The 25,245-nt window shown below is 38.3% G+C and overlaps 1 protein-coding gene across 2 annotated transcripts in view; it reads left to right on the top strand.

Annotated features, from left to right (window-relative positions):
* srgap3 (SLIT-ROBO Rho GTPase activating protein 3) overlaps window positions 1–24,565 on the top strand; it is an 85,291-nt gene extending 60,726 nt beyond the window's left edge. Inside the window, exons 5-22 of one of the 2 annotated variants that reach the window (XM_015388342.1) lie at window positions 627–812; window positions 3,982–4,110; window positions 8,219–8,440; window positions 10,379–10,480; window positions 11,016–11,213; window positions 11,364–11,448; window positions 13,126–13,153; window positions 14,017–14,119; window positions 16,328–16,388; window positions 16,941–17,018; window positions 17,118–17,252; window positions 17,751–17,856; window positions 18,675–18,902; window positions 19,044–19,117; window positions 21,098–21,278; window positions 21,384–21,533; window positions 21,626–21,944; window positions 23,823–24,565. In XM_015388342.1, the coding sequence (XP_015243828.1) occupies window positions 627–812; window positions 3,982–4,110; window positions 8,219–8,440; window positions 10,379–10,480; window positions 11,016–11,213; window positions 11,364–11,448; window positions 13,126–13,153; window positions 14,017–14,119; window positions 16,328–16,388; window positions 16,941–17,018; window positions 17,118–17,252; window positions 17,751–17,856; window positions 18,675–18,902; window positions 19,044–19,117; window positions 21,098–21,278; window positions 21,384–21,533; window positions 21,626–21,944; window positions 23,823–24,269 (2,832 nt within the window). In that variant the 3' untranslated portion in view covers window positions 24,270–24,565. Of the gene's footprint in view, window positions 1–626; window positions 813–3,981; window positions 4,111–8,218; window positions 8,441–10,378; window positions 10,481–11,015; window positions 11,214–11,363; window positions 11,449–13,125; window positions 13,154–14,016; window positions 14,120–14,583; window positions 14,615–16,327; window positions 16,389–16,940; window positions 17,019–17,117; window positions 17,253–17,750; window positions 17,857–18,674; window positions 18,903–19,043; window positions 19,118–21,097; window positions 21,279–21,383; window positions 21,534–21,625; window positions 21,945–23,822 lie in introns of both variants that reach the window. The other variant, XM_015388343.1, reaches the window with a different exon arrangement.
* The last annotated feature ends 680 nt before the right edge of the window (window positions 24,566–25,245 follow it).

Below are 25,245 nucleotides of genomic sequence, written 5' to 3'. Positions count from 1 at the left end.
GCTCTTCACAACCTCTATTGAGAATTTTTCCTTTAGATAAACTTTACATGCACAAGTGAACTCTCACAAACAACTACAGGTGCTTGGCTCGAGGTACTTAGAGATTCACTTCCATACAGAAAGCCCATATTCTTATCTTCAGCTACCACAGTATACATGTCAGAATAAAAAATACCACTTTTACTTCAGCTAGAGTATTTAGGTGTTACTTTATTGTATCTCTTATACTATATCTGTTGGTTGTTTTATCGTTATCTCCCTTTTATCTCTTTCTTTCATCTTTTGTCCTTTTTTTCTGTTTCTCCTTTACTGTTCTACTTACATTGCAGTGTCCATAAATGTAATGTAATATCTGTACTCCCTGCATGAATTATAATAAAGCTATTTATATGCATTAATCAAGCGGAACAGTATGGCGATTGCTGTACTGTTCCACTTGTGAAAGCTAAATTTGTTGGCCTCTTTTTGGCATCAAGACAATTATTCTTATTGCCACATCGCCAGACAGGACACTGTAAAAAAAAAAAAAAATATATATATATATATATATATATATATATATATACAAAATATTATCCGCTTGTATACCATGGAATGATGATTAATGTGTCTTTTTTTATTTGCAGGTGATGAAAACATACCACATGTACCACACTGAGAGCATCAGCGCAGAGAGCAAGCTGAAAGATGCCGAGAAACAGGAGGAAAAGCAGTTCAGCAAGTCCGGAGATCTTAACGTCAACCTCCTACGGCACGAAGACCGCCAGCCGAGGCGCAGCTCTGTCAGAAAAATTGAGAAGATGAAGGAAAAGGTAAGAGCGTGTTAGAGGAGAAGCATGTGTTACTTCTAACACAGACTTATGTATTCTTACCTATCAACTCTTGAGTTAGACTGGAAAAACCTGAGCTTCTTGTTAGTTTTTCATTTTTATGGTCTGAGCTGGAAGATCTAGAGAGAAAGAGACCTGCAGAGAGAGAGCCATATAATATCAGACCCTCATAAGAGTAGTCTAAAGTCCGCAGCCTGACACATCCTCTCAGGCTTATGCAGATTTCTGCTTTCTCTGCCCGCAGTGCCAGACTTAGTCTCTGCAGCCCTTTGTCCTTCAGATGCTTCCATACGTTTTACATTCTGAGCTCAACACTGAATTTCTTTGAGCAAATATAAAAACTCCTATTATATGTGAAGTGCAGGAAATCAAAGCTTGGAAGAAATAACAGTCCTTTCTTTCTTCTGAGTCTGCTAACTTCAGTGGCTCTACCTCCCCTGGTAGCTCCACACTATTTATAAGACAGTCACAATGACTAGCGTTTTATTTTTTTGTTCCTCAATTCTAAGCTTTTCTCTCATTACTGTGCATGGAAATAGGTTGAATGCAAAGGAAGGAAGAGAATAACCAACTCTTCCTTTCTTCAATGGGCACAATAACTTTTTGAAACCAGAAATAGAAAACCAATTTAGTGTGTTGAGGAATGTACAAAAACAATAATGGAAATTTACTTTTTATTGGATTTGTTCATGGGAGTACTTGAAACTGTCAATGGAATTAAAGGGACAGTGTGTAATATTTATCACCATTTAGTGGCGCACTAAATTAATTACAAATGATAGATTTTTGCCTCCCCTTTAAGCGTGTGAGGCCTTAAGTAAGCCGCAGAGTGACATCTACTTACAGCAGCTAAAAACTGGATCAGAGCTCATCCAACAAACTAGTCATCTCTGTCTTGCTTCTAACGTGACAACAAAATAAACTTCACTGTTATATTGAATTCTGCAGCAATGTTGTTTTCTTTCTGGTTATTATGTCTTCTTTCTTTGTTTGTTTTGCCACTCACTTTACATAAAGTACACAAGGCCAACAAGTTTGTCCTCTTTATGCTTCTCTCATCAAAAATGCCGCCAAAACATGGCATCCCCCATTGGGGTGCACCATCCCTTATGTAATTATAAACTACTAGCTCTAAGCTTTGAGAATGCTCTCATTTTTTATATCGTCTTATTACTTTTACAGAATATATTTTTATTAAATCAATACTAGATTTTTGCTAATAGTCAGATTTGTTACACACTGTCCCTTTAACCGTTGATAAGGTAAATAGATGTTAAATGAATGTTAATTTGATAAATATCCTCATGGGATGTTGTTACAATACATATGAGTTGTCAAATTAAGAGAGACAGCAGGAACATATCGATGCAACGGCACCTGCCACGTTACCGGAGGAGGTGCCAGACCTGCCGTGGCATAGGAGCGAGCTAGTGGCACCTGCCACTTATTTCCATGTCCTGCCGTGGCGCCGGAGTGGGTGCCACTGATTTCCGTGACCGAGCAGAATCTGGTAGTGGCACTTCTGGTGGCAGCTGGACGTAATAGTGGGGATGCCAATGGCACTTGGAGAGCAGTGGCACTTCTGGTGGCACTTTCACTGGCATGTGACTGCCACAAGGTGTCCACCTGCTGCACTTCTATTGCTGTTTATAGGCAAATGTTTTGATTTTGTGGTTATTAAACGCCTGTTCTATATTTACACATCATTAATTGAAAATAAATATGGAAATGGGCTTAAATAACCTCAAAATCAAACTGATTAAGCCCATAAAGGGCAACAGAAGTGCAGCAGGTGGCCTACCGGCTTAGTGACACCTAGTGGCAGGCGGCTAGTGAAAGTTCTGCAAGTTTTTTTTTGAAATAATAAAAATAAAATATGATTATTTATTATGAGGAATTAGTTATAGACCAACAGGTGATGGGCGTCTCTAACAAACCATTTACCCATAAACGGCAACAGAAGTGCAGCACGTGGCCTACCAGCTTAGTGACACCTAGTGGCAGGCGGCTGGTGAGGGTTCTGCAAGTTTTTATTTGAAATAATAAAAATAAAATATGATTATTTATTATGAGGACTTAGTTATAGACCAACAGGTGATGGGCATCTATAACAAACCATTTACCCATAAACGCCATCGGAAGTGCCACTATTAGATCCAGCCACTACCAGATGCCACTGCCACAAATTGAGCTCGGCCCTGCTACAAATTAATGTAAAAGACCAGCACAAAGTAGTGCAGTACTAGAGGATACACACAGTGTAAAACCTTCCCCCTTGCTTCAGTTATTTGGTTGTTATCTATATAAAGTGGAACTGCAGCACTTTGGAGTGAATCAGTCCTCATAGTCGTTCTTTAGGCAGCCCTTTTATCATCTTCTTACATGCATCTCATTTTAGACGCACTCTTTAAATCCAAATTAGGTAATATTTGTTTTTTTTTAATAGGAAACCATACTTTTTCCTCAAAAATTTTTAATAGATGTCATCATCAGGAGTTTCCCATTAAGCCCTACAAACTTTCAAGACAGAGGAAGAACAGAATCAAAGGAAAATATAATCTGAGACAATAACATGTGTTTCTGTTAGAATTACAGGCTGCAAGAAAAGTTAAATTCATAAACAAATATAATGATCTGGCCCTGAATGCTCGGGCTGAACTGAATATAAAGCAAAGGAAACTGGTGAGAGGAATAAACAATAATTACAGCAGGGAGGAAAAATGGCAGGTGAAAGAAATAAACTATTAAGGTGGGGGAATCAGGCCAGATCATGAAAAAGAGGGCAGGACAGTTGGGTCCAGGAGACGACATAAGATCACAGCTTCAAACCACAGACCATAAATCAGAGTCCTTGAGCAAGACCCTTATCCCCACAGTTGTCCCCAGGTGCTGCAAGCAGCCCACTGTTCCCTAATAGTTGGGTTAAATGCAGAGGACACATTTTGTTGTCATTTTAAAATGAACTGATAAATAAAGTTAGTTTTTGTTTTTTTTGTGGCAGGTTCTCTAGAGTCTCTTTATAGATTTTCTAGGCTGTCTCCGTCATCCTTCAGAGGCTACAGTTTCTTTAGAGAACATGAAAACTGCAGTTGCTCAATCAAGCTGCACCTTCATTTTACCTACTTCTCCTGTTCTCCTCTTTCCTCCTCAGAGGCAAGCCAAGTATTCAGAGAATAAGCTGAAATGCACCAAAGCTCGGAATGACTATTTGTTGAACCTGGCAGCCACCAATGCAGTGGTGGCAAAATATTATATCCATGATGTCTCCGACATGATTGATGTAAGTATGCTCTTGGAGCATGTGTTTGTTTGTGTCTCTCAGCTGGGACTTCTTGTGTTGATTTTGCTCTGCAGCTCTGTCACTTTTCTCACCATCTGTTCTCATGTCTCATTCCCTCTTGGTCTGTTCTCTGCTTGTTTTCAAGCTGCTCTGTTGGACTCAGTAAACGCAGATGCTGTCATTTATTCATTATTAATTGCTGTATAACAAACCTTGACGCTGACATTTTGTGACTGTCCACAATTGACACGATATGTTTGTTCCCATTCAGCAGAGTAATATGTAATCATGTTTGTCAACAATGATTTAAAGACGTTTCATAAGTGGTGACAAGATGAAATCTGCTCTGTATGTTTCTGTTGTTACTTTATTTTGGGTGTTCAGCAAATTCATGGGAATACAAAAAAATCAAAGATTCACTGGCATTTTATAAATAAAGTAGCATTACTGCTGTGAACTTTTTTCAGTGGTGCTTGTTTTGCAAAGTGTCTCTTTAAGGAGGCTCAAAACCTAATGTAAAATGAGAGCAAAGTTTGCAGTTAGTTATTAAATAATGGAACCAATCCTATTTTATTTTATTTTTTATTTTTTTATTTTTTTACATCTAATGCTCTTATAGATTAATTTATGCAGTTTGCCTGTAAATTCTTGCTATTATTATTTGATTTTTCTCCCAAATTGAAAACATATTTTCCTCTCAATACAAAATATTGTTCTTTTTGACACATATATTTAATTATTTTATGGTATAGTGGAGGTTTTTTGCAAATTTTCTAAAAGACCCGCCCTTTCCACTTTAAAAAAAAAAATGCACATGCACCCGAGAGGGATCGCCCATTAAATGTGTGCGAGAGCATGCACAAGCCCTTTTCTCCTCGTGCACGCCCTGTTTAAAAGTTGCTGTTTGCATCGCTTATACAAGCTTACTTTCCAATGTCAGACTCACCACAGCTTAGTGAAAATGGGGACAAGCATGTAGGATGACCTTATGTAAACATATCACTAGTATGATTGACAATTAGGAGGACCACTTATTTTCATGTTCCACTATACCTTTAAGATTGTCAAACCCTTTTTTTATCAATTTTTTATCTATTAAATCAAGTTGAGATAATCACAAGCAAACAGAAATCGGCCTTCAACTGATGATGTCATTTATTAAGGTAGAGAAAAACAACACATCTAAACCAGCCTGGGCCCATGCAAAATAATGGAGCTTCCCCACTTGTTTAACCATAAAACAGCTCTGATTGACCACATCATTTGAGCCCTTATTTTGTCAGGTTTTATGAGTTGTTGGATGATATGAAACATTGAAATATAACAAAAAGTAACAAGCTAAATGCCTCCAGGGCAAGTACGTTGTATGTCCTCATGTTTCCAGTCAGACTGGAGCTCAGTGATTATAGAAATATAGTCATATTTCAATGAACAGAGCTTATTAACAAGCTCATACTAAGCTATTTGCAGTCACTTAATAACATAAAGATGATAGATGAAAGTAGTGAGAACAGCTGCCTCTCCCTGTAATGTTGGATTGCTCTTGTGGATTCCGTTTCTGGACAATTTATCGCCTGTGTCATCCTGCTAAGCTGCAGCTATTTGAACAGTAACTCTGATCTTTCCTTCGCACCAAGGTAATAATGGGAACAAAACAGATGGTTTGTCAAGGTGTCAACTGTGCAATAGGACTCAAGCTATGACATTTCTGAGCCCACGTTGTGGGTTTTCACACAGAAAAACAACCTTTTAGATGCGTCTGCTGTTATGCTGAAAGATTTTGAGAGTCATTTTCAACAAGCTGATGAATTGTTACTTGCAAGCTGATATTTACTTAACAGAAAGCTGTAATCTAGATATTAAAATGTCTTTAAAGAAAATTTTTAAAAAAGTTTAAAAAAACAAACCACTGGACCAAGTTTGAAGACATTCTGGCTTCCCATCCAGGAAGCTTTTTTTAATTCAAAATGTCTGGATTAGCAGTGAGTTCCAAGCTTTATAGAGTAACCCAAACAAAGGCTTGTTTTAGCTTAGAAAACATGCAAATTAAACCGAAAGAACAGGTCCACCCCTTAGTAACGGGGAGTCGTTGCACTGGCCTATACATCTGAAAAGGCAGTCGTTAGGGTCATTGCTGGCGTGGCTGACCAGTCGAGGTGTTTTGGTCCCGTGCATAGGGATGGGGACTGAGATGATAGTGGGAAGGAATCAATTCTATTGCTGTGTTGTAGGTTATTGAAAGTTGGAACCTGAGTCCACCCCCTCTGTTTAAGGTTGTTTTTTCTGTCTTAACATAAAGGGCTTCCTTCACGTCCCTTTCAAACCTCCTGTCTTCTTGTCAAAAATGTGAACTTCCTGTTACTCTAATGAATGTCCATTGTCCTTAAGCTGTAGATGGGCAGCCGAGTCTTTTCAGGAGGAGGTTGCCCGTCTGTGCTGAGAAAATGTTGTAGATTGGCTTGGATTAAAGATTCCTCACTCATCTTCTACTCCTGCTTCTGGATTATTCAAACATTTTCACTGTCTGCTTATTTTAAAAAAAAGGCCAATTTGCTCCCTTCAGACTTTGGGCTACTGAGCCGACTTGACAGAGTGGGAATGATGCCTGTGCAGACGGGGTTGAGACAACTTCCTCAGCATTAAAGAGTTTTAAAGAGTGTTTACTTGGTGATTTACAGTGCTGTCAGCTGCCCCGAGCTCCCTTTAAACTTCTCAGTAGCATCCTCTGCCTAATTAGGTTACTTCATACAGCTCTGTACGATAAGACCCTGTAATTATCCCTCGTGTCGCCTTGTGCCAGCTTCTGTAATTCTATGAACAGAAACTTCTATTTTCTGAACATTAGCATGTAACAGGACATGATTAGGAATTTAGTCAATTAGAGGCTTAAATTTAAACTCTTAGGCATTCTTAATAACATACAGTACAGAAGCAGGGTTTTTTATATTATGAGGACTTGCTGGGAACACATAGTTTAATATGTTTAGTGTAATGTAATATCAGCAAAAAATGAAGTGTAAAATTATTATTATTTTATTTTTTTTGTTTTATAAATGTAGAAAGTTTTATAAAGTTTTATAAAATATAGAAAATACTTTAAATAAATTTAGTAGTTATTTTTTATTTATTAAATTCTTTGCTATTCTGCAACATGTCGATATCACCTTGTATTTAAGCAGGCTATCTGCGCCTGCAAGCCTGCGGTAAGCTGTATAACACACATGCAGAATGTATTGTGCTAATTCTTTTTTAAAAGGGCATGTTTTTATTAGGAGTAATAATCTATGCTACTTTAGCTCCCACACCTTCACCGTTTTGTTTTTGCAAAAGAAAATATCTCCAAACACTGGAACATGTTAAACCAATTAAGTAAAACTCTTGGGTCACTCAGGCGATTTTTCTTGCATTCCATTAAAAAGAATTAATGTTAAACACAAATCATTAGTTTCTTTTTATATAAAGATTTAACTCCTTTATTTGTATTGTTAATGGACACTCGCCCATTCTTGGGAGTGAAAGATTGCTGATTGGCTGCTTTCTTCAGCTTAAAAATGGACAGCGCTCTGTTTCCTGTTAGCTTACTGGTGAAAACATGCAGCAAAAGACACGGCAACTAAGAATTATACTGCAAAGACTTTTATCAATTAAACATGTAAATGCAAAAAAAACAAATGCAAAGGAAAAACAATTCTAAAGAAAAAAGGCTACAATCAGAAAACCGACTGATGTTTTAGAGCTTTAATTGTTCGTATGTATGCAGGGCTTCAGCTTTAATTGCTTGTTTGTATAGGTATGAACACAAATGTAGATGCTTCCACACTTTCTTTAGAAAGTGAAAACATGGTAAAACTGTAAATTTCAGTGCTTTTAAAACAAAACATATGAACTCTTTGATTTTATCGTTTAAAATCCTTTTACTAATCTAATGGTAGCCAATCCATTCTTGTTTCAGAACCCCTAAACAAACTGGAGCCACTTATGTTAAACTATAAACTTTCTTGAAATGAAAAAAGATTTCAATCATCAGATTTTAGTAGCCTATTTTTGGCCCCTCATGAAGACAGCTAATTGTCATTTGTCCCCTTTTTTGTCTTTTTTTTTTACATAGTGCTGTGATCTGGGCTATCATGCCAGCTTGGCGCGCACCTTCAGGACATACTTGTCTGCAGAGTACAACCTGGAGACGTCGCGACACGAGGGACTGGATATCGTTGAGAATGCGGTGGACAACCTAGACTCTCGCAGTGACAAACACAAGATCATGGATATGCATAACCAGGTGTTCTGTCCTCCAATGCGCTTTGAATACCTGCCACACATGGGAGATGAGGTGAGAGGATCTGAAAGTTTTCTTTCTCTCTCCTCTACAGCGGGGTATAGGTTATGTCAATCTATATTAATGTATGCATTTAATGAATATTATAATTCATTTCGATCTAGAAATAAAGGAGGAATTATTTCACATATGACATATTTATAGAAGGATTCTCAAATGGTTAGAGAACCTTACTGTGGTTTGGGTCTAGTGTCTTTACCTCCAAAAATCCATGTTGATCTCTACTTTTGCAGCTGCAGCTACTGAAACAGGCCTGAAGGTTTTAGTGTAGCTGGATACTCTTTCTTTTAATTTTGAAAAAGAATTGTTCAAAAAGGATTTTTCTTATTTTCGATCAATTTTAAGGCATCAGTCTTCGCTTCCAATTTAGCCAATTTTGCTTATTTGGTCGCTCTTTTCTTCTGAGTCTCAGAGCTTGGCTTTCTTATTCTAAGGTGTCACGGAGCTGGTCGTCTTTATCTGAATTTTTGCTTTGCTCACAGGCTCAACTCATAATGGACAACGTTAAAGGTTTTCTCATGGAGTAAGATCTCTTTATGTTAGGGCAGGAACTTTTGCTATCAGAAGTCAATGTGAATCTCCAGTACTGAATCTGTATCTGTATAATTCCAAGTTTGAAAGTAAAATTCATTCATACATTTAAAAAAGATTTGATGTGAAACTGAATCAAAATCTATGACATGCATTTAAGTGTCAGGTAAATAAATAGGCTAGCTGTAACAGCTGTGCTCAATTATTTGAACAATGTTCTATTACTTGTTACTTTTTCAAGGACCCCGATGTGTCGAACAAAAAAATCTGAAATTTAGAATTGAAATCGGATCCTACAAACGAAACTGGATTTTCAGTGCAGTAAAGTTTACAGTAAATTAGTTTAGATTCAAATCATTAAATGCAGTTTTTACTCAGTTTGACATTATTAGATACTATTATTTTTGTGAAATTCACTTAACCAATACTTTTAATTTAAAATGTGCAAATACACATTCATTTTTATTAAAAAAAATTTCCGGAATGCGACCCCCAAAATACTTTGGATAGAGCATTTCTGAATTGCATGTTCTCCATTGACAACATACAGCAAGCTTTCTTCAGCTATTTTTTGTTTGTTTGTTTATTTATTCAGATTAAATCCCTATATCTGCTGTAAAATACCAACAATTTCTTTCAGCTAGAGAGGCCAACACTCCTGCAGGTAAGGGGCAGTGGGGGAACAAATTGCAATAAATGATTGATCAGTTGGATATGATTCTCTTGATTGATTTACCGTACATCCCCATAATGTGTATAAAACCTAGTTTGATTATCTACCGTTTTAGAATTGTTCCTTAAACGTAGTGATCTCCTGAATTGTGAGAATGTCTGCATTTATGTTTTATCATATTATGTTCATTATTTTCACTGATCATTAGTGACTTGGATGGAGTAGTTTACAAATCCTTTCTGAATTTCTACATTGGTATAATTAGAAAAAAGCATTTACTATATCTGATGTTCAGAGTCCAGTGACAGCAAATATTTTTGCTTTTGTATCAGTCTTTCCGTAAAACTGCAGTTTAGTTTCTGAGTTGGAAAATTGCTTTACGCATTGTAAATATTTATTTTTGCATATCCTCCACCCACAAGATGCGCAGTTTGTTCATGAGAAGATAATTTGAATATTGATGACACATACAAAGCAAGATTTGCAAACACTGCTGAATTGCAAACACAAATCACTTTGAAGATCCGCCCTAACGTACAAATATGTTTGCACGTGTGCACAATGATCTAATATTTCTGTCATTAAGGAACTGTGGGAATGTAGGTCTTATAGCTGAAAGGTCAAATTTTGGTTTATTCTGTTTATTAAACTGATAGATCGGTCTTTCATAAAATAACTGTAAACACTTCATGCGGTTTTGCATAACCCAATCCATTTTTTCTTCCCAGGTTTGCCAGGTCAGCGCCCAGCAGCCGGTGCAAACTGAGCTCCTGATGCGTTACCACCAACTGCAATCTCGGTTAGCAACACTAAAGATCGAAAATGAAGAAGTAAGAATTTATTAGCTTTGTCTGCCTGGTCCTCATTTTCCCTAGAGCTATCACGCCACTGAAGGGCAAATCACCAAGCAAAATATCCGCATTACCATCTGCTTTCATTGCAATTACTCCCCAATCCCCACAGGTCTTCAAGAGCCAAACCCTGTATGTCCCTAAGACTGGCTGTTTTGTCGTCAAGCCAAGGCTTTTCTCTCATAAATAGCAGACAGATGTAAGCAGTGGTGGTAATGACTCTGTAGCCCTGTCATCCTGTGCTGTATTAACAGAGAAGATTGAACAGCTGTGCCATTACCTACATAATGACATTTATTAATCAAAGAGCCTCATAGTCATGTCAAAAACATTGTGGTTTATATTAGACGTGCAGCCAATTCTCAAATTATCCCATGATTATATTCTGATCTGTCTATTCAGATAACTCCGGGATGATCTATTATTTTAATGCAGTCAGCAGAAGCTCAAACCCGTACTGATAAAATCACAATTTCTTTATCTTCATCCCTTTCCACACCCTGCCTGCATCCAGGTGAGGAAGACTTTGGATGCTACCATGCAAACCCTGCAGGACATGCTGACGGTGGAGGACTTTGATGTGTCGGATGCCTTTCAACACAGCCGCTCCACTGAGTCCGTCAAGTCCGTGGCCTCTGAGTCATACATGAGCAAGCTCAATATAGCCAAGAGGAGGGCAAACCAGCAAGAGACTGAAACCTTCTACTTTACGGTTAGTCTGCGTTTACCTGTTTGCAGACCAAGATTCCTAATAAGTGATGTTTTTTTAGGTTTACTCTAAATTGACTTTTTTCCTGTTATTGATGCTGACCATTTGACTGTTTGACTTCTTTTTGATTCATTCCTCTGTTTCTTCTCCTAGAAATTCAAAGAGTTCCTGAATGGTAGTAACCTTATCATCAAACTGCAGGCGAAGCATGACTTACTGAAGCAGACGCTGGGAGAAGGTAAAACCAGTTTAGTTTTTTACGGATTATTTTATAAAATGGCTTAAAGGCTTCAATTGCATTTGTTTTAATTAAATTTTTAGATGTGCCAATACGAGTATTTGAGTTAAAATATTATTATGGTGAGATAATGCTAGTGATCTTAGTTTAATTGAGGTACAAACTGCGTTTGTGTCTGTAGCTCCACGATTTATTTATTTATTTTTTTCTTTAACTCTGCATAAAAGAGTAGAGAGAAGTGATCACATGTACCTTGAGCTGCTCGTTTTTTCTTGGTGCTTATCTCTGCTGGGTAGAGTGTTATCCATTTAGTGCCTATGCTTACTTATGACCGGGCAGGTTTCCATTTACATCCTGTAAGGGAAAGGGATTACCTTTGTTCCACCTCTTCCCCCAAGGGACCTTCCTGTCACCTCGATCATGATGAACAGCATTATTCCCAATCAATCAGCTGGATTAAACCAGGGTCCGTTCCTGCAGCTGCTCCTCCATCAGGACTTTGTATAATATAAAAATGTCCAGCTGAGACCTGGAATTGCTTTAAAGAACTCCACATGTTTTAGAAGATTTCAAACTAGAGGCACATTCTTAACAACCTAAAATTGCACTTTTGATTGTTATCAAGCTGGTAAAATAGTCTGAGGCAAACATTTTATTCTGTGGTCACAGCGGAGCAGCTGAGGCACACAGGAGCATATGGTGCCCAAAAGGTACCACCCATGTTTAATTATTTAGTCAATAAATTACGGTAGAGTTGTGCTCATTAGCTGGCCACCTCACACTCCAAACACTGTGTCTGTGTGTGGGTGGTGTCAGGATGACACAGGGAACGGGATGAAGCTGGTTAGTGCCACATGGCATTTTCATTGGACTGAGTGTGTTAATAAAAACATAATATCAAGGTCTGCCCTTGTGTGGATCAGGTGGACTCTTTTTCCAGGTGCATCATCAAAATAAGTGTTCTTCCTAACTGTCAATCATTCTTCAATCTTATTTTGCAAAGTAAGCTTGTATGTGCAATGCAAACAGCAACCTTTATAAAGAGCATGCACAAGGAAAACTGGGCTCTCGCATGCATTTAATAGGCATTCCCTTTTTGGAGCAGACACAGGGTTGAACAAGTGCATTATTTTTTAAAGTGGAAAGGGCTGGTCTTTTCAAAAAGTTTTGAAAATCCCCCACTATACCTTTAACCGTGATGACATCACTTTTCTTTATAGAGATAAATTATTAGACATCGCTACAAAGACATCTGTGTTAGAAGAATTTAATATTAAATGTGAAGTGTCACGTTTTTCACAGCTGTGTAAAAGCAGTCTGTGTTGCTGAAACGCCACAACAAAAGGTTCAGTGAACCGGTAGAGACATCATTCACTGTCACCACAGATGCAGCCCCTCCCCACATGAACCTCACGCTGCAGTAACGGCACACCCCTGTTTTTTCTGCTCTGAGAGCAGGTCTTAGGCCTTTCATGGGGCCTCCTGTGTCCCCTGCTCTTTGATGACCACTTACTGGTTTCCCTTGAATGGTGTTACCACATCTTTTTTTACCTTGTCCTTAGCAGCAATGTTGTCTCTTATTCAACTCTTTAGTGGGACAGGATACTGACAGACCCTTGCATAATGTAACATAAAGATATAAGAATATGACAAGTCCTTCCTGTTCTTTTTCCTCAGGGGAAAGAGCTGAGTGTGGAACAACAAGGTAAGATATTGCTTATGATTCCAGCTGTACTGTCTGGATAGAAACTGTTAAAATCCATCCTCATCCATCAATCTATTTTTCCAAGCTCTTTTCCTGATTTTTCTTCACGATTTGTAGATTTTGTATTGCATATTGAAGCCTCACCGTTGAGATATCGCAAAATCATACAGTGAGACAGAAACCAAATACAGATTGTAGAAACTCGACTCTAGAAAGCATAGAAATTTATTTAATAGATTTTTATAAAATGTATTATTTTGCTTTTCTGATTTAAGCCCTTTCATAAAAGACTTTCCTTTCCTATAAACTAGCCATCTATCAGGCCAACAGTATTTCTCTCCTTCATCCCTCCATTCACCTATTTTTCCTACTTCTCTCTTCCTTTTCTATGTAGATTCAGCAAATTTTAAATTCTATATTTTAAGCCTGACTAATGAAGAAGTATCTTAAAATGATCTGAAAAGGACAGAGAATTCCAGATTTTAGACAAAAATGTAAAGAATTTTGATAAGGATATGCATAGGAAGCTTGTTCTTCTAAGGGACGTTATATAAAAACATCAAAAAACATATAAAAGCTGATGGTTTTTTTTGGTTTTAAGTTTAGATTCTTAAGAAAAAAGATTAAGCAATGTGCAGAAACAATGGTCAATTATCAAAATCCCAATATTCTACCTTCATTTATTTATTTATTTAATTAAAGCTTAAATCCTGTTTTTTTTTTTTTGATTTACATTGTTATTCATCCAGCATATTTTAAATGTATAGGTTTGGATTAGCAAATAGGTCTTTATGTTTGTTTCTGTGTTCTATACCATTTTCATATTGTGGCATTTTTTTCCCCCCTTTGTCAATCATTCCCAGGCCACCCACTCTTCCCCCTAAACCACAGAAAATCCGGAAACCTAGGCCACGCTCCCAGTATAACCATAAGCTGTTTAATGGCAATATGGAGACCTTCATCGAGGTACCCCCTGGTGGTGCTGGTGTATGGCATTTCTTGAGGACATGGAGGGATTCATCCTTCACTGTTGTTCTTTTCCGCTCCTCCCTTTTCCAGACGCATATTGGTGTTAATAAAACGCTTTAGTTTAACCTCTAATTCTACTTCCTTCCATAGTCCTGCTGGCGTAGACAGAGTAACTGTCAACTGTCCCTTTATTTCCCTGCAAAATAATTGAACATATCCGGTTTCCTTTCTAAACCCAGTGACTCTTTGATGAAAGATACAGTAGAGAAAATGCTCTCTGCTCTATCTCTGTCTGCACCCAGTACTGTCTGCACCTTGTAGCTTCCTATCATGAGTCCCTGTGTTTAACTGCCCTTAAGCCGCAGAGGGGTCAGTAATGATGTGATCTTCTTTTTCTAACCCTCTGCTTTCTCTGTCCCTTCTTCCTCTGATGCCCTCTGCTTTCCTGCTTTCTGTCCCAGAGGAAGAAGGAACGCCCGTACCCGTATTCAGGTAGCACTGTTGTTGGAGAATGTTATGACTGACAGACAAATTGACAGACTGATTGTCTTCTGCTGCCCTGCAATTGAAACTGTGTTAATATGTTGTGCAACTTCAATTTCTGTCACTTTCTACATTTATCTAACTGAGCATGTTACAGTTCAAGATTGGTAGGCCTATTATGTGATAGATGTTACAGTGCTTGACAAAGTCTTCATATCCCCTGGATACTGTAAAGATCTCTTAAATGTTTATACTGCAGATACAAACCTTATAGTTTTTATTCTGTTTTTATGTGGTTAAACAACACAAGGGGTCCAAAAGTAAGGAAAAAAGGTTCAATTCAATATTAATTCAATACAGTTTGTCTATATAGCTCCCATTTACAGCACATTTGATCTCAGGGCAATTTACAGAGACAATTCAATCAAGATCATTCCGTAAAAATTCAAAAAATATCCACTGGACTTGGTTTTCAAGATTTGAAGACGTTTCGCCACCTCTCCAGGAAGCTTTCTCAATTCAAATCATTTGAATTGAGAAAGCTTCCTGGAGAGGTGGCGAAACGTCTTCAAATCTTGAAAACCAAGTCCAGTGGATATTTTTTGAATTTTTACGGAATGACTATGACCTGGATGACTGAGAACCTTCATCAGCATATTCAATCAAGATCGTACAGTCAGATTGGTTACAAGTTTTCTATCCAAGGAAAACCAGCTGATTGTATTGGCTTGATAGCAATCCCTCACACCAAGCATGCTTGTAGCGGCAGTGGAGAGAAAAACTCCCTTTTAAAAGGAAAAAACTTCCAGCAGAACTATGCTCAGTGTGAGCAGCCATCTGCCAAAACCACTGAAAAACAGGCCAAGCTCCAACATCTATAAACAAAGGCATTTATGGCAGCAGCACAGCTGATATTTCTTTCCATTATGTTGTCACAGCCAAACAGCAACAGACCAGATGAAGCTACTATGAGAAAAAACAAAGGGAGCATCATATTAGAGATTGACTTAACAAAAATTGCAGAATGAGAGAATAGAGATAGAATGATGAAAAGCGATCCCATGTCCTCCAGCAGTCTAAGCCTATATCAGCATAACTATAGTGATAGCTCTGGATAACCTGTGCCACTCTAACTATAGGCTTAATCAAAAAGGAAAGTTTTAAGCCTAGCCTTAAAAGTTCACAGGTTGTCTAACTCAAGTCAAAGGTTTTTTTTTTTCTCTTTCTTTCAAACTAAAACATAAACATGGGTTTGCATTTGCACCCATATCTCCTTTCACTGACACCCCTAAATAAATTCCAGTGGAAGCAATTATCTTTAGAAGTCACCTAATTAGTAAAGGCCTCAGGTTTTTTTATAGGACAGTATTGAATAAACAGCTTCTTGACAACCAGGGAACTTACAGTAGTAGATGTATTAGGGATAAAGCTGTTTAGAGTAGGCTAGGGTTAGGTTATACCCTAATGTCATAAGCTGCAAGACATTGCCATTCACCTAAAATGACAAGCCAAGGAAGGAGAGCTTTAACCAGAAAATCACATGGGAGAAGGACTTTAAACAGCACCCATTATGCCTCAATCTGCTTCTCAGTTATGCTCTACCTTGCGTTGGTCAAGGGGTATGAACCCTTTTATCTGGCACTGTACAGGCAACATGAACTATAATTAGGATTTGCATTGCTTATTTATGAAGATATAATTGCTGTTTGTACAATGTTTCAGGATTCAGGTCAACCGATTCCCCTTGTCGTTGAAAGCTGTATCAGATACATCAATCTGTACGGTGAGTGTCACTTTGAGATTTTCGCACTGTTACTTTATATTTAAAAGGCAGCAATATAAGTCAAAGATTCATTGTCCTGTTTTAACCGTTAAAATGTCAGTGAGTTGCTTATAAAGAAAACCAACTCAACTTGCACATCACCTACTGTAAATCTTTTGGTTTCCTGACTATAACTTGATAAAGTAAATAGAAAAACGACCTTGTTTCAGTTTGGTTCAGTCTGTCCCGTAACATCTTTAGAAGCCCCCCGACCCCCATCTACCTTCAAATCTATCTTTGGCTCGTTGCTTTGGCTTACAGGACTTTGCTCTGAATCTGGATCTAATGAAACTGCAAAAAACTGATTAGGAGCCTCTAACTTAAACCACATGTTCCTGGCTCTCTGAGGGGGCCCTCGTCTGGCAAAATACGCATCTCCCTCTTAATGACTAGATTATATTTCCTGCACTGTGTTATATGTTTTCAAAGCTCTGTCATGAAGCTGATGATGCGGTATAAAAAAACAACTAGAGTAGCCCCAAATCAGGCAAATCTGCTTTGGATTTCTCCTAGGGTTGCAGCAGCAGGGGATATTCCGTGTGCCAGGATCACAGGTGGAAGTCAACGACATCAAAAACTCATTTGAGAGAGGTGAGTCCATGTCTGTGTTCTCAATTGTTATGTCCAGAGCATTTAAAGAGGATAAATCAATTTAGCCACAACATTGGCTCAGCAGATGTTTTTGTTTAGGTGAGGATCCCCTGATTGATGACCAGAATGATCACGATATAAACTCAGTGGCAGGAGTCTTGAAGCTGTATTTTAGGGGGCTGGAAAACCCCCTCTTCCCAAAGGAGCGTTTCCTGGATTTCATCTCCACCATCAGTGAGTCCACAGAAAAATGTAGAGAAGAAGCTGTTTTTAGAAGATCATAAAAAGAGTCCTGAAGTTTTCTTAGAAAGATAGCCTTTCTATGCAGCACATGGAACCGATGATAAATATGAGAGAACTAGATGGATGGAAACAGTTTATCAACAAATAGCTTACAGCACAGTCTACAAGTGTTTGTATTTACATTAAGGTATTTTCCAGCTTTAGAGAAAATAAAATATGGAAAAAAAATAAAGATTTTCCATCCTAGTTTTAAGTTTTTTCCATCCGTCCATCTCCATCCATCCACACTTAGAATCTGATAAATATTTTAAATATATGCATATTTCATGTCCAAACCTTCACCATTTACCTAAATAAGAACTGAGAGTTAAAAAAAAAAAAAAAACTCAAACAGTTATCAAATCTTATTTGTTTGTTCTTAGGCCACGTCAAAATGAACTTAGTTTGTTTTGAATTATGTTTACTATATTTTCCTTTCTGCTTTGTCAGAGCTGGAGTCCGAAGCAGAGAGAGCGCATCACATCCAGCAGATCGTTGTGACTCTTCCTCGGACTGTCATTATCGTCATGAGATACCTCTTTGCGTTTCTCAATCAGTAAGTTTCAGCCCTTCAAAGCTGAAGCTACTTTTTTTGTAACAAACAGGATACAAAGAGGAGTTTATGCTTTGCATAATCCATACAGAGGATATGACACTGAATCTTGCACCATACTTTGCATGCAAATGTATTTTCTTCCATGTTGGGTAAACACCATGTAGATTGTAGATTAACGGATGAGGCTGAAATTACAATATATGCAATACTATGTTATTCTAAGAAACTTATATTGGAGTTTGGAAACTCATATCCCTTTGCAGCAGTATAATATTCCACTAATAATGGATATTATTTATGCTGCCTTTACTTGCTGGATGCAAAAAAAAATAATACTGAGTTTATATTCTGTCAGCTAAAGCTATTCCAACTGTGCTGTTTCTGCACAGCCTTAGTCTGTAAAGGATATCCAAAGACTGATGATGATTTTCCATTGCAGCACTGAAAAATTTTGTTATTACTCTGTATTGTATGTTGGATAAGTGCATTTTGATATTTTGGATGATTTCAATTCATTTTGAGCAAGCGTCAAGAGCTGTGAAATGAAGCATGTAAAAATCAGTACCTTTAAAAAAGTCCAGATTCCTCTTTTACTTGCAACTCTTTTTCTTTCTGATCTCTTTCCTTTCTCGCCACATTAACCTCACTTTAGCCACCTTTTTATCATATTTAGTTCATTTTCCTACAGTTTTTATAGTCTCTCAAATCCTGTTTGCTATAGCTTACATATAGATTGCTGCTCTCTTCAACAACAGATATCCTAGCTTAGATGTGTGCAGGCAGAAACAGTCACTAACCTCTGTTTTCCTGCTCCTCAGTCTTTCCCAGTACAGCGATGAAAACATGATGGATCCATACAATCTAGCCATCTGCTTCGGTCCAACTCTGATGCCCATCCCAGACGGCCAGGATCCTGTGACTTGTCAGGCCCATGTCAACGAGGTCATTAAGACCATCATCGTAAATCACGAAGTCATCTTCCCAAATCAACGTGAGCTGGATGGACCAGTCTATGAGAAGTGTATGACTGGTGGGGAAGAGTACTGGTGAGTAGTGGCTTTATCATGAAGAGAAATGCAGAAAATTTCAGCTTTATATAAAGGTTGATTGCTTTGTTCCATATTAGGGGCCTTTTTTTATGTATTAATTATTAATTAGCAAATTTCCCGTAACATTTCCTTCTGTAGTGACAGTCCCCACAGTGAACCCGGAACCATTGATGAAGCTGATAATGGAACTGAGCCACACACTAGTGATGAAGGTAAGTACTCGGTTAAGATCCTATTCTGTCTACCTGTAATATGTTTTATCATCAGTTTATTTGATAAGCTCTTATAATGTTTGAAACAAGTAATAAAGCCTCCTCAGTCAGTAGAGGCAAAAAAACAGTCTTCTTCCTGTCTCAGTCCCTAAATCCTACAGAAAACTTGTGGAGTAATAAGAATAGAAGAAAGCATTAAAGGTCAACAGTCAGCTGTCCACTTCAACTTTTAAATACTAAGAAGACTGGCTGCTGATCATTTTTGAAAAAGGGTTTGTTCTGGTGATTGATGCCAAGGGTGTGGCTGTTGTTGTTCTTACGAGAAAAAAAAAAACGTATTTTGTTCTGTACAGAATAAATGTTTTTGTTTTGTTTTCTTTCCATTGCGCTGAAAAACACTGTAATAAAAGATTATTTCTAAACATCTTTACCAGGAATGCCATTGAGTCCGGGGGGCACTCTGCTGCATGGATTTTAGACAAGATAGCATCCTTACAGCCTTTTTAGGGCAGAATGTCTTAGAGTATACTGATCTCTTGTATTAAAAGCTTTTTGTTTTTTTTTCACTGTTGAGTACATGAAATATGGGCTGCAGCAGCTTCTGAAGCCAAACAGGCTTATTTGATGTTTGAAGCTGAAGGCAACTTGAGTAAACAGTGCTGGCATGCAGTGTAGCCCCTTTGATCCATCTTGCTGTGTGTATGTGAGCGCGTGCGCCCCCCCCTACTCACTTGCTCTTTGTTCAGTGTTATTCAGCAATTCTCCTGGGACATTCTCCTTTGTATAGTGTTTCCCCGTTTGTCCTCTGAGCTTTGAATATATAACCAGGCCATGCACAGGAGCCAGAGTTATACACAGAATGATATCAGCTGTACTGTCAGTAAAGCTGACCTCTTTAAATTTCAGCTTTGTTGGTTTTAGAGTGCTGACCTAATCTATTTTTCTGTCTTATTCTTACTTGGAAAAGGAAGAAAAGCCTCTTTGGCTGCACTTCATAAGTGTTTTTTTTTCTCTCTGATAGTAACTCAGTTTTCATGAATTCAAAACAGGCAGATGATAATTGAGTGTATCCCCTGCAGTGCTAAGGTTAGTCTCTTATCATCTAAATTGCATGTGAGCTGTGGCTTTATTCCATAATGCCTAAAAATGCAGCTCAAACATCTAGACTTTAACATGCAGGGCGTTTTCCTCACAAATTGTGTTTTTCCTGCTCACTGATGACGCCTGTAGAAGAGTTAGCTCTGACTGACCCCTGCTGGCCTGTTGAAAAACATGCAAGTCTCTAAAACTTTGATGCTGTGAAAGATTTTCAAAACTTTAATAATTTTCTATATATATATATATATATATATATTTATTTTATTTTATCGAACCTTCATCAAACTGCATTTGAAATGTTTATAACAGAACAGTTTTATACTGGTTCTCATTTACATTCATACTTGTCATATTTCACTTTTCATGGAGTGAGTTGTGGATAACAGAACAATTTTTATATGTTTTATGATTATGTTGAATATATGTATTTATAAATTAAGTCAGAGTTTTGATATACCTTGCTAGTTTTCTTTTCCTTGCATTTTATTTTTCAAACTTTAAAGTCTATTTAACCTCACAGTGTCTTAAGTATTGAGATATTCTATCACCAACATTATTTCGGCATCACTTTTTCTCTCCAGTGTTTCTTTGCACTTGTCTTAACTTGCAATGAAACATCCTCAAATTCAGCAATTGCATAAAAACATAATCAGTTTCAGGATTAGATTGTTCTTCGATTTTTTTTATTGCATATTAGTAAAACCAAAAGAGAGTTTTAAACTTTTTAATTCTTTTTGCGTTTCTTCCTGTCTATACTTAAAAGTAATCTTTGCTCAGATTTTGCCTGTTGAGAAGAAAAAAAATCATTATGTCTCTAATAAAGTGTGGCTTTAGTTTCTGAAATATATTTTCATGAAATTTGCCTGTGTGTGTTTTTTTCAGAGGTCGAGCAAATTGAGGCAATCGCCAAGTTCGACTACACAGGACGCAGTCCCAGAGAGCTGTCCTTCAAGAAGGGAGCGTCTCTGCTTCTGTATCACAGGGCCTCTGAGGACTGGTGGGAGGGTCGGCACAACGGGGTGGATGGCCTCATCCCCCATCAGTATATCGTTGTGCAAGATCTGTATGTAACATTAGTTTTAAGTAGTTATGTTGCATGAAAATGGATTCTATCTCTGCATAGCTGTAAACATACAACCACTGAATGTAGCTTACTCTGCTGTTTCAGGGATGACGCATTCTCTGACAACCTCAGCCAGAAAGCAGACAGTGAAGCCAGCAGTGGACCATTATTGGAAGAAAAGGGTTCTTCCAAAAATGACATGCCCTCACCGTGCGAGCAGTCACCAGATTATAACTTTGGAGGAGTCATGGGGAGGTGGGAAAAAAAAGAGAAAATATAAAAAAGTTTCTAATGTTCTAAGTTTATTTACAGTTTTTCTGATTTTTCGTTTGGGTTCTCCTCTCCAGAGTCAGGCTACGATCCGACGGAGCGGCAGTCCCTCGTCGTCGAAACGGTGGTGCAGAGACCCACAGCCCTACCGGAGTGCCTGACACTCCACCACGGGCTGCAGCCTGTCCAAGCAGTCCTCACAAAATCTCAATCAGCAAAGCTCGCATGGAGAGTCCAGAAAAAAGGCGGCTTGGTACTTTTGGTAGCGCAGGCAGTATTAACTATCCAGACAGGAAGTTATATCCTGAGGGCCACCCTCTTAGACCAGTGCCAGGAGCCACTCGGCATAGCAGCCTGGGGGACCACAAAACACTGGAGACGGAGGCTCTGGCTGAGGTGAGTTTTACACTAAAAAGCAGGAACTTTAAAGTATTTTATTGGTATCTGTACATTTTTTTGATAAATCAGAATCTAGTCTTCAGTTATCTAACTCTTATATCCCTAAAATAGGCCCCAATCTACTAAACTGTCTTCAAAAGTCAAATAATTGGTAGATTCTAGCTGTGTGTACTTTAACCTTGATATAAATCCAGTTGTTCTGTAAAGACCTCTGTCACATTAGTGAACACACAGCATCAGAAAGACCAACTGCAAATCTTTCAATACAAAAGCGACAACATATATAAATAGGTTTGACAAGGAGAGCATCAATCAGAGAATCAACCCATGGTCCCTCTGGAGGAGCTGCAGACATCCAAAGGTGAAGACAGGAGAATCTGTTGACTAAGGTTTTGTCATAGACACCCCAGATCTTGACTTTATGTGGCTTTAAAAATGTCTGTTGAAGATATCCAGCAGGGCAATGACCCTGAAGCTTGTTACTCCACAATAGCTAAGAAATTAGTTCCTGTTCTCATGGTGATCTAACAGGAAAAAGGTCTGGTTTTATCTCTGAGTGTTTACACTTAACAAGAACATCAGCCACCAAAGTCATAGAAACTCCCGTTAACTGCTAGGGTCTCACCTACAAAAAAAACAGATCAACAACATAACGGCAGAGGAGGCATTTTTCAGATTGATGAAGCAGGAGGAGGAGAGCACAATGCTTTATATAATTCAGGAGATATGTCATATGAATATTCATATTTTCCATCCGACTCGGCCAGACATTCCTCATACATACACTTACAGATTTCTGACAGATTTTTTTCTACTTAACAACTCCCATCCAAATCCTGACCAATCGCAAAATCGTTCTCTGTCAGGCTGTGAAAAGAATATTTGCCTAGACAATGTTTTGATAACAAGCAGTGAGATTGCCATAGGCAAAGCTGCAAGAACAAAATAATGTGAACTAGTTCTCACAGATGTGAGACCTAATCAGTAGGGGCCCTAAGCCTGAGCTGCAATGAAATGGTTTAATCAAACCGTAGTCATACACTGGTCTACATAATGTCCCGATCCAAATGAATTAAAGATTGGATGAAAAGTTAATTTTTTTTCACAGCAAGGACTAGACAGTTATAAATGAACAAAATTTTTCAGGTTGTTCAGTCAAATCCAAGAATGCGCCATAGCAACCAAATGCTTTGGCTGTGGCCACAAAACCAGTGACATCACACCAGTTATTCAGCTCTCGTCTGAGAGGAGCTACAAAGAGTGTGTTTTAGTTCTGATCAACACATTTTTGCTGTTATGTGCAATGACATGGAGATGTGTAGCAATATTTTGCTCTAAAGAGCATAGAGTGCTCTTTGAGTGGCCTTAAGAAAGCCTAAAAATGATCCCCCTCTGGCGAGTCGTCAAGGTCAAATTTATGGAACAGCAGTTGCAGGACCTGCTCTTTAACTGGATTCAGTTCTTGATTCATTGAAATACGCTCACTAGATGAAGATTATAATAATAAGATCCATAAGATTTTTGGCATATTGCCATGTGGGTTAGCCAATCTCCTGCAGTGATGTCACACTTCTGGCTGTGGTATATTAATAAGAAAGAAATGGAACTGGCATAAGATAATTCTTATTTTAAAATATCTTCTCATCTGAACATCTCCATATTCTTGTATCGACTCTGATACACGACAGGAAAGCACTTCAACATTTCATTCTGTCTTTAAAAATCCACAGAGACACTTGAAACTGTACAATCTTAATCGTTAATGTGTATCATTTTAAATGGCAGAAGATGAAATAAAATACACACTTTGTTCTTTGAATTTTAAAGTGCTTCAGAAGAGTTTTGAATATCCAGTTTTATTTCTCTGGTTGTCAGGACATAGAGAAGACCATGAGTACTGCACTCCACGAGCTGCGAGAGTTGGAACGACAAAACACGGTGAAGCAGGCCCCCGATGTGGTCCTGGACACCTTAGAGCCAATGAAGAACCCAACCAGCTCAGAGCCTGGCAGTCCACTTCACACCATCATGATCCGTGACCCTGATGCAGCCATGCGGCGCAGCAGCAGCTCCACGTCTGAGATGATGACCACCTTCAAACCTGCCCTCTCTGCCCGGCTGGCCGGGGCTCAGTTGCGCCCCCCGAGCATGAGACCAGCACGTCCCGCTACAACACAGCATCGTTCCAGCAGCTCCAGCTCCTCAGGAGTCGGCAGCCCTGCAGTGACTCCCACTGAAAAACTGTTTCCCAGTAACAGCTCAGCTTCAGGGTCTAATGTGAATCTTTCAGGTGATGGCGGGGATAAGACTGGTAGCATGTAGCAGAGGTTGAATCTGTTCTGAAAGCGAGAAAAGCAGATTAAAACAAGAAAAAAATCCTTTAAAGTAGAAAGAAATATTAACCTTACTGTACAGGAATCTGCAGGTTACTATGGTGACAAAGCAACAGATGATGCTGTTGGCGTCTGATGGCGTACAGCTCTTTGAAACTTGACCTACTGTGTATAAGACTCTTTAACTTCAGCTATACCTCAACTTCAACAGAAATCTCTAGCCATGTTCTTGTTTCAAAGACTCGTTGAGTGCCAGTGAAGCAATACCTATGTGGAAAAAAAAAAGAAAAGAATTGATCCCCATTCATTGAATTCAGTACAGTTGACATTTTCCATCTCTCCTGTCTGAAAACACTTCACATGGATGAGCGTAAAAGCATTGGAACACATCATCTGATTACCAAGCTTAGTGCTGGCCTCATGGCTCTACATACCGGTGGTTTATATGTACTAAAGTATCAACAAAAAGGACGTTGATTTTAGTAATTTGATTGAAAACGTAAAACTCATTGATTCCTCACAATACAACCTGATATATTTCAAGTGCTTGTTCCTCTGTTTCTAATGTCATTATGGCTTACAGCTCACCAAAACAAAACCAAAACATCAGTTTCTCAGAAAATTGAAGTATAAATGGAGAAAATAATAATGGTGAAAAAATAACCTACCCTAAAGTTTGAGAATATATCAGTCTTGGGCCCCTCATCTTTTTTGACAATGCTCAATATATTCCCAGTGGCGTTTGGCTTAGAATAATTTACTGATAAAGCACGGTGTCCAGTCCTCCTCTAATTTCTATTAAATAAACATCTCAATGAGGCCTCTTGGCTGAGGGAAGCTTTAAGGTTTAAACATTTCCTGGTAGACGGGTTTGCTGAATTTGTATCTAAGAAAACCTTGGTGGACACTTCACACCAGTCTTGAGCAATCATGTTCTTTTTTTTTCCCAGCAGATTTTCCTTTCT

This window comes from Cyprinodon variegatus, unplaced genomic scaffold, assembly GCF_000732505.1.
Source record: "Cyprinodon variegatus isolate N-32 unplaced genomic scaffold, C_variegatus-1.0 Scaffold420, whole genome shotgun sequence".
Lineage (NCBI taxonomy): Eukaryota > Metazoa > Chordata > Actinopteri > Cyprinodontiformes > Cyprinodontidae > Cyprinodon > Cyprinodon variegatus.
This window is presented reverse-complemented; position numbering and strand designations above follow the sequence as displayed.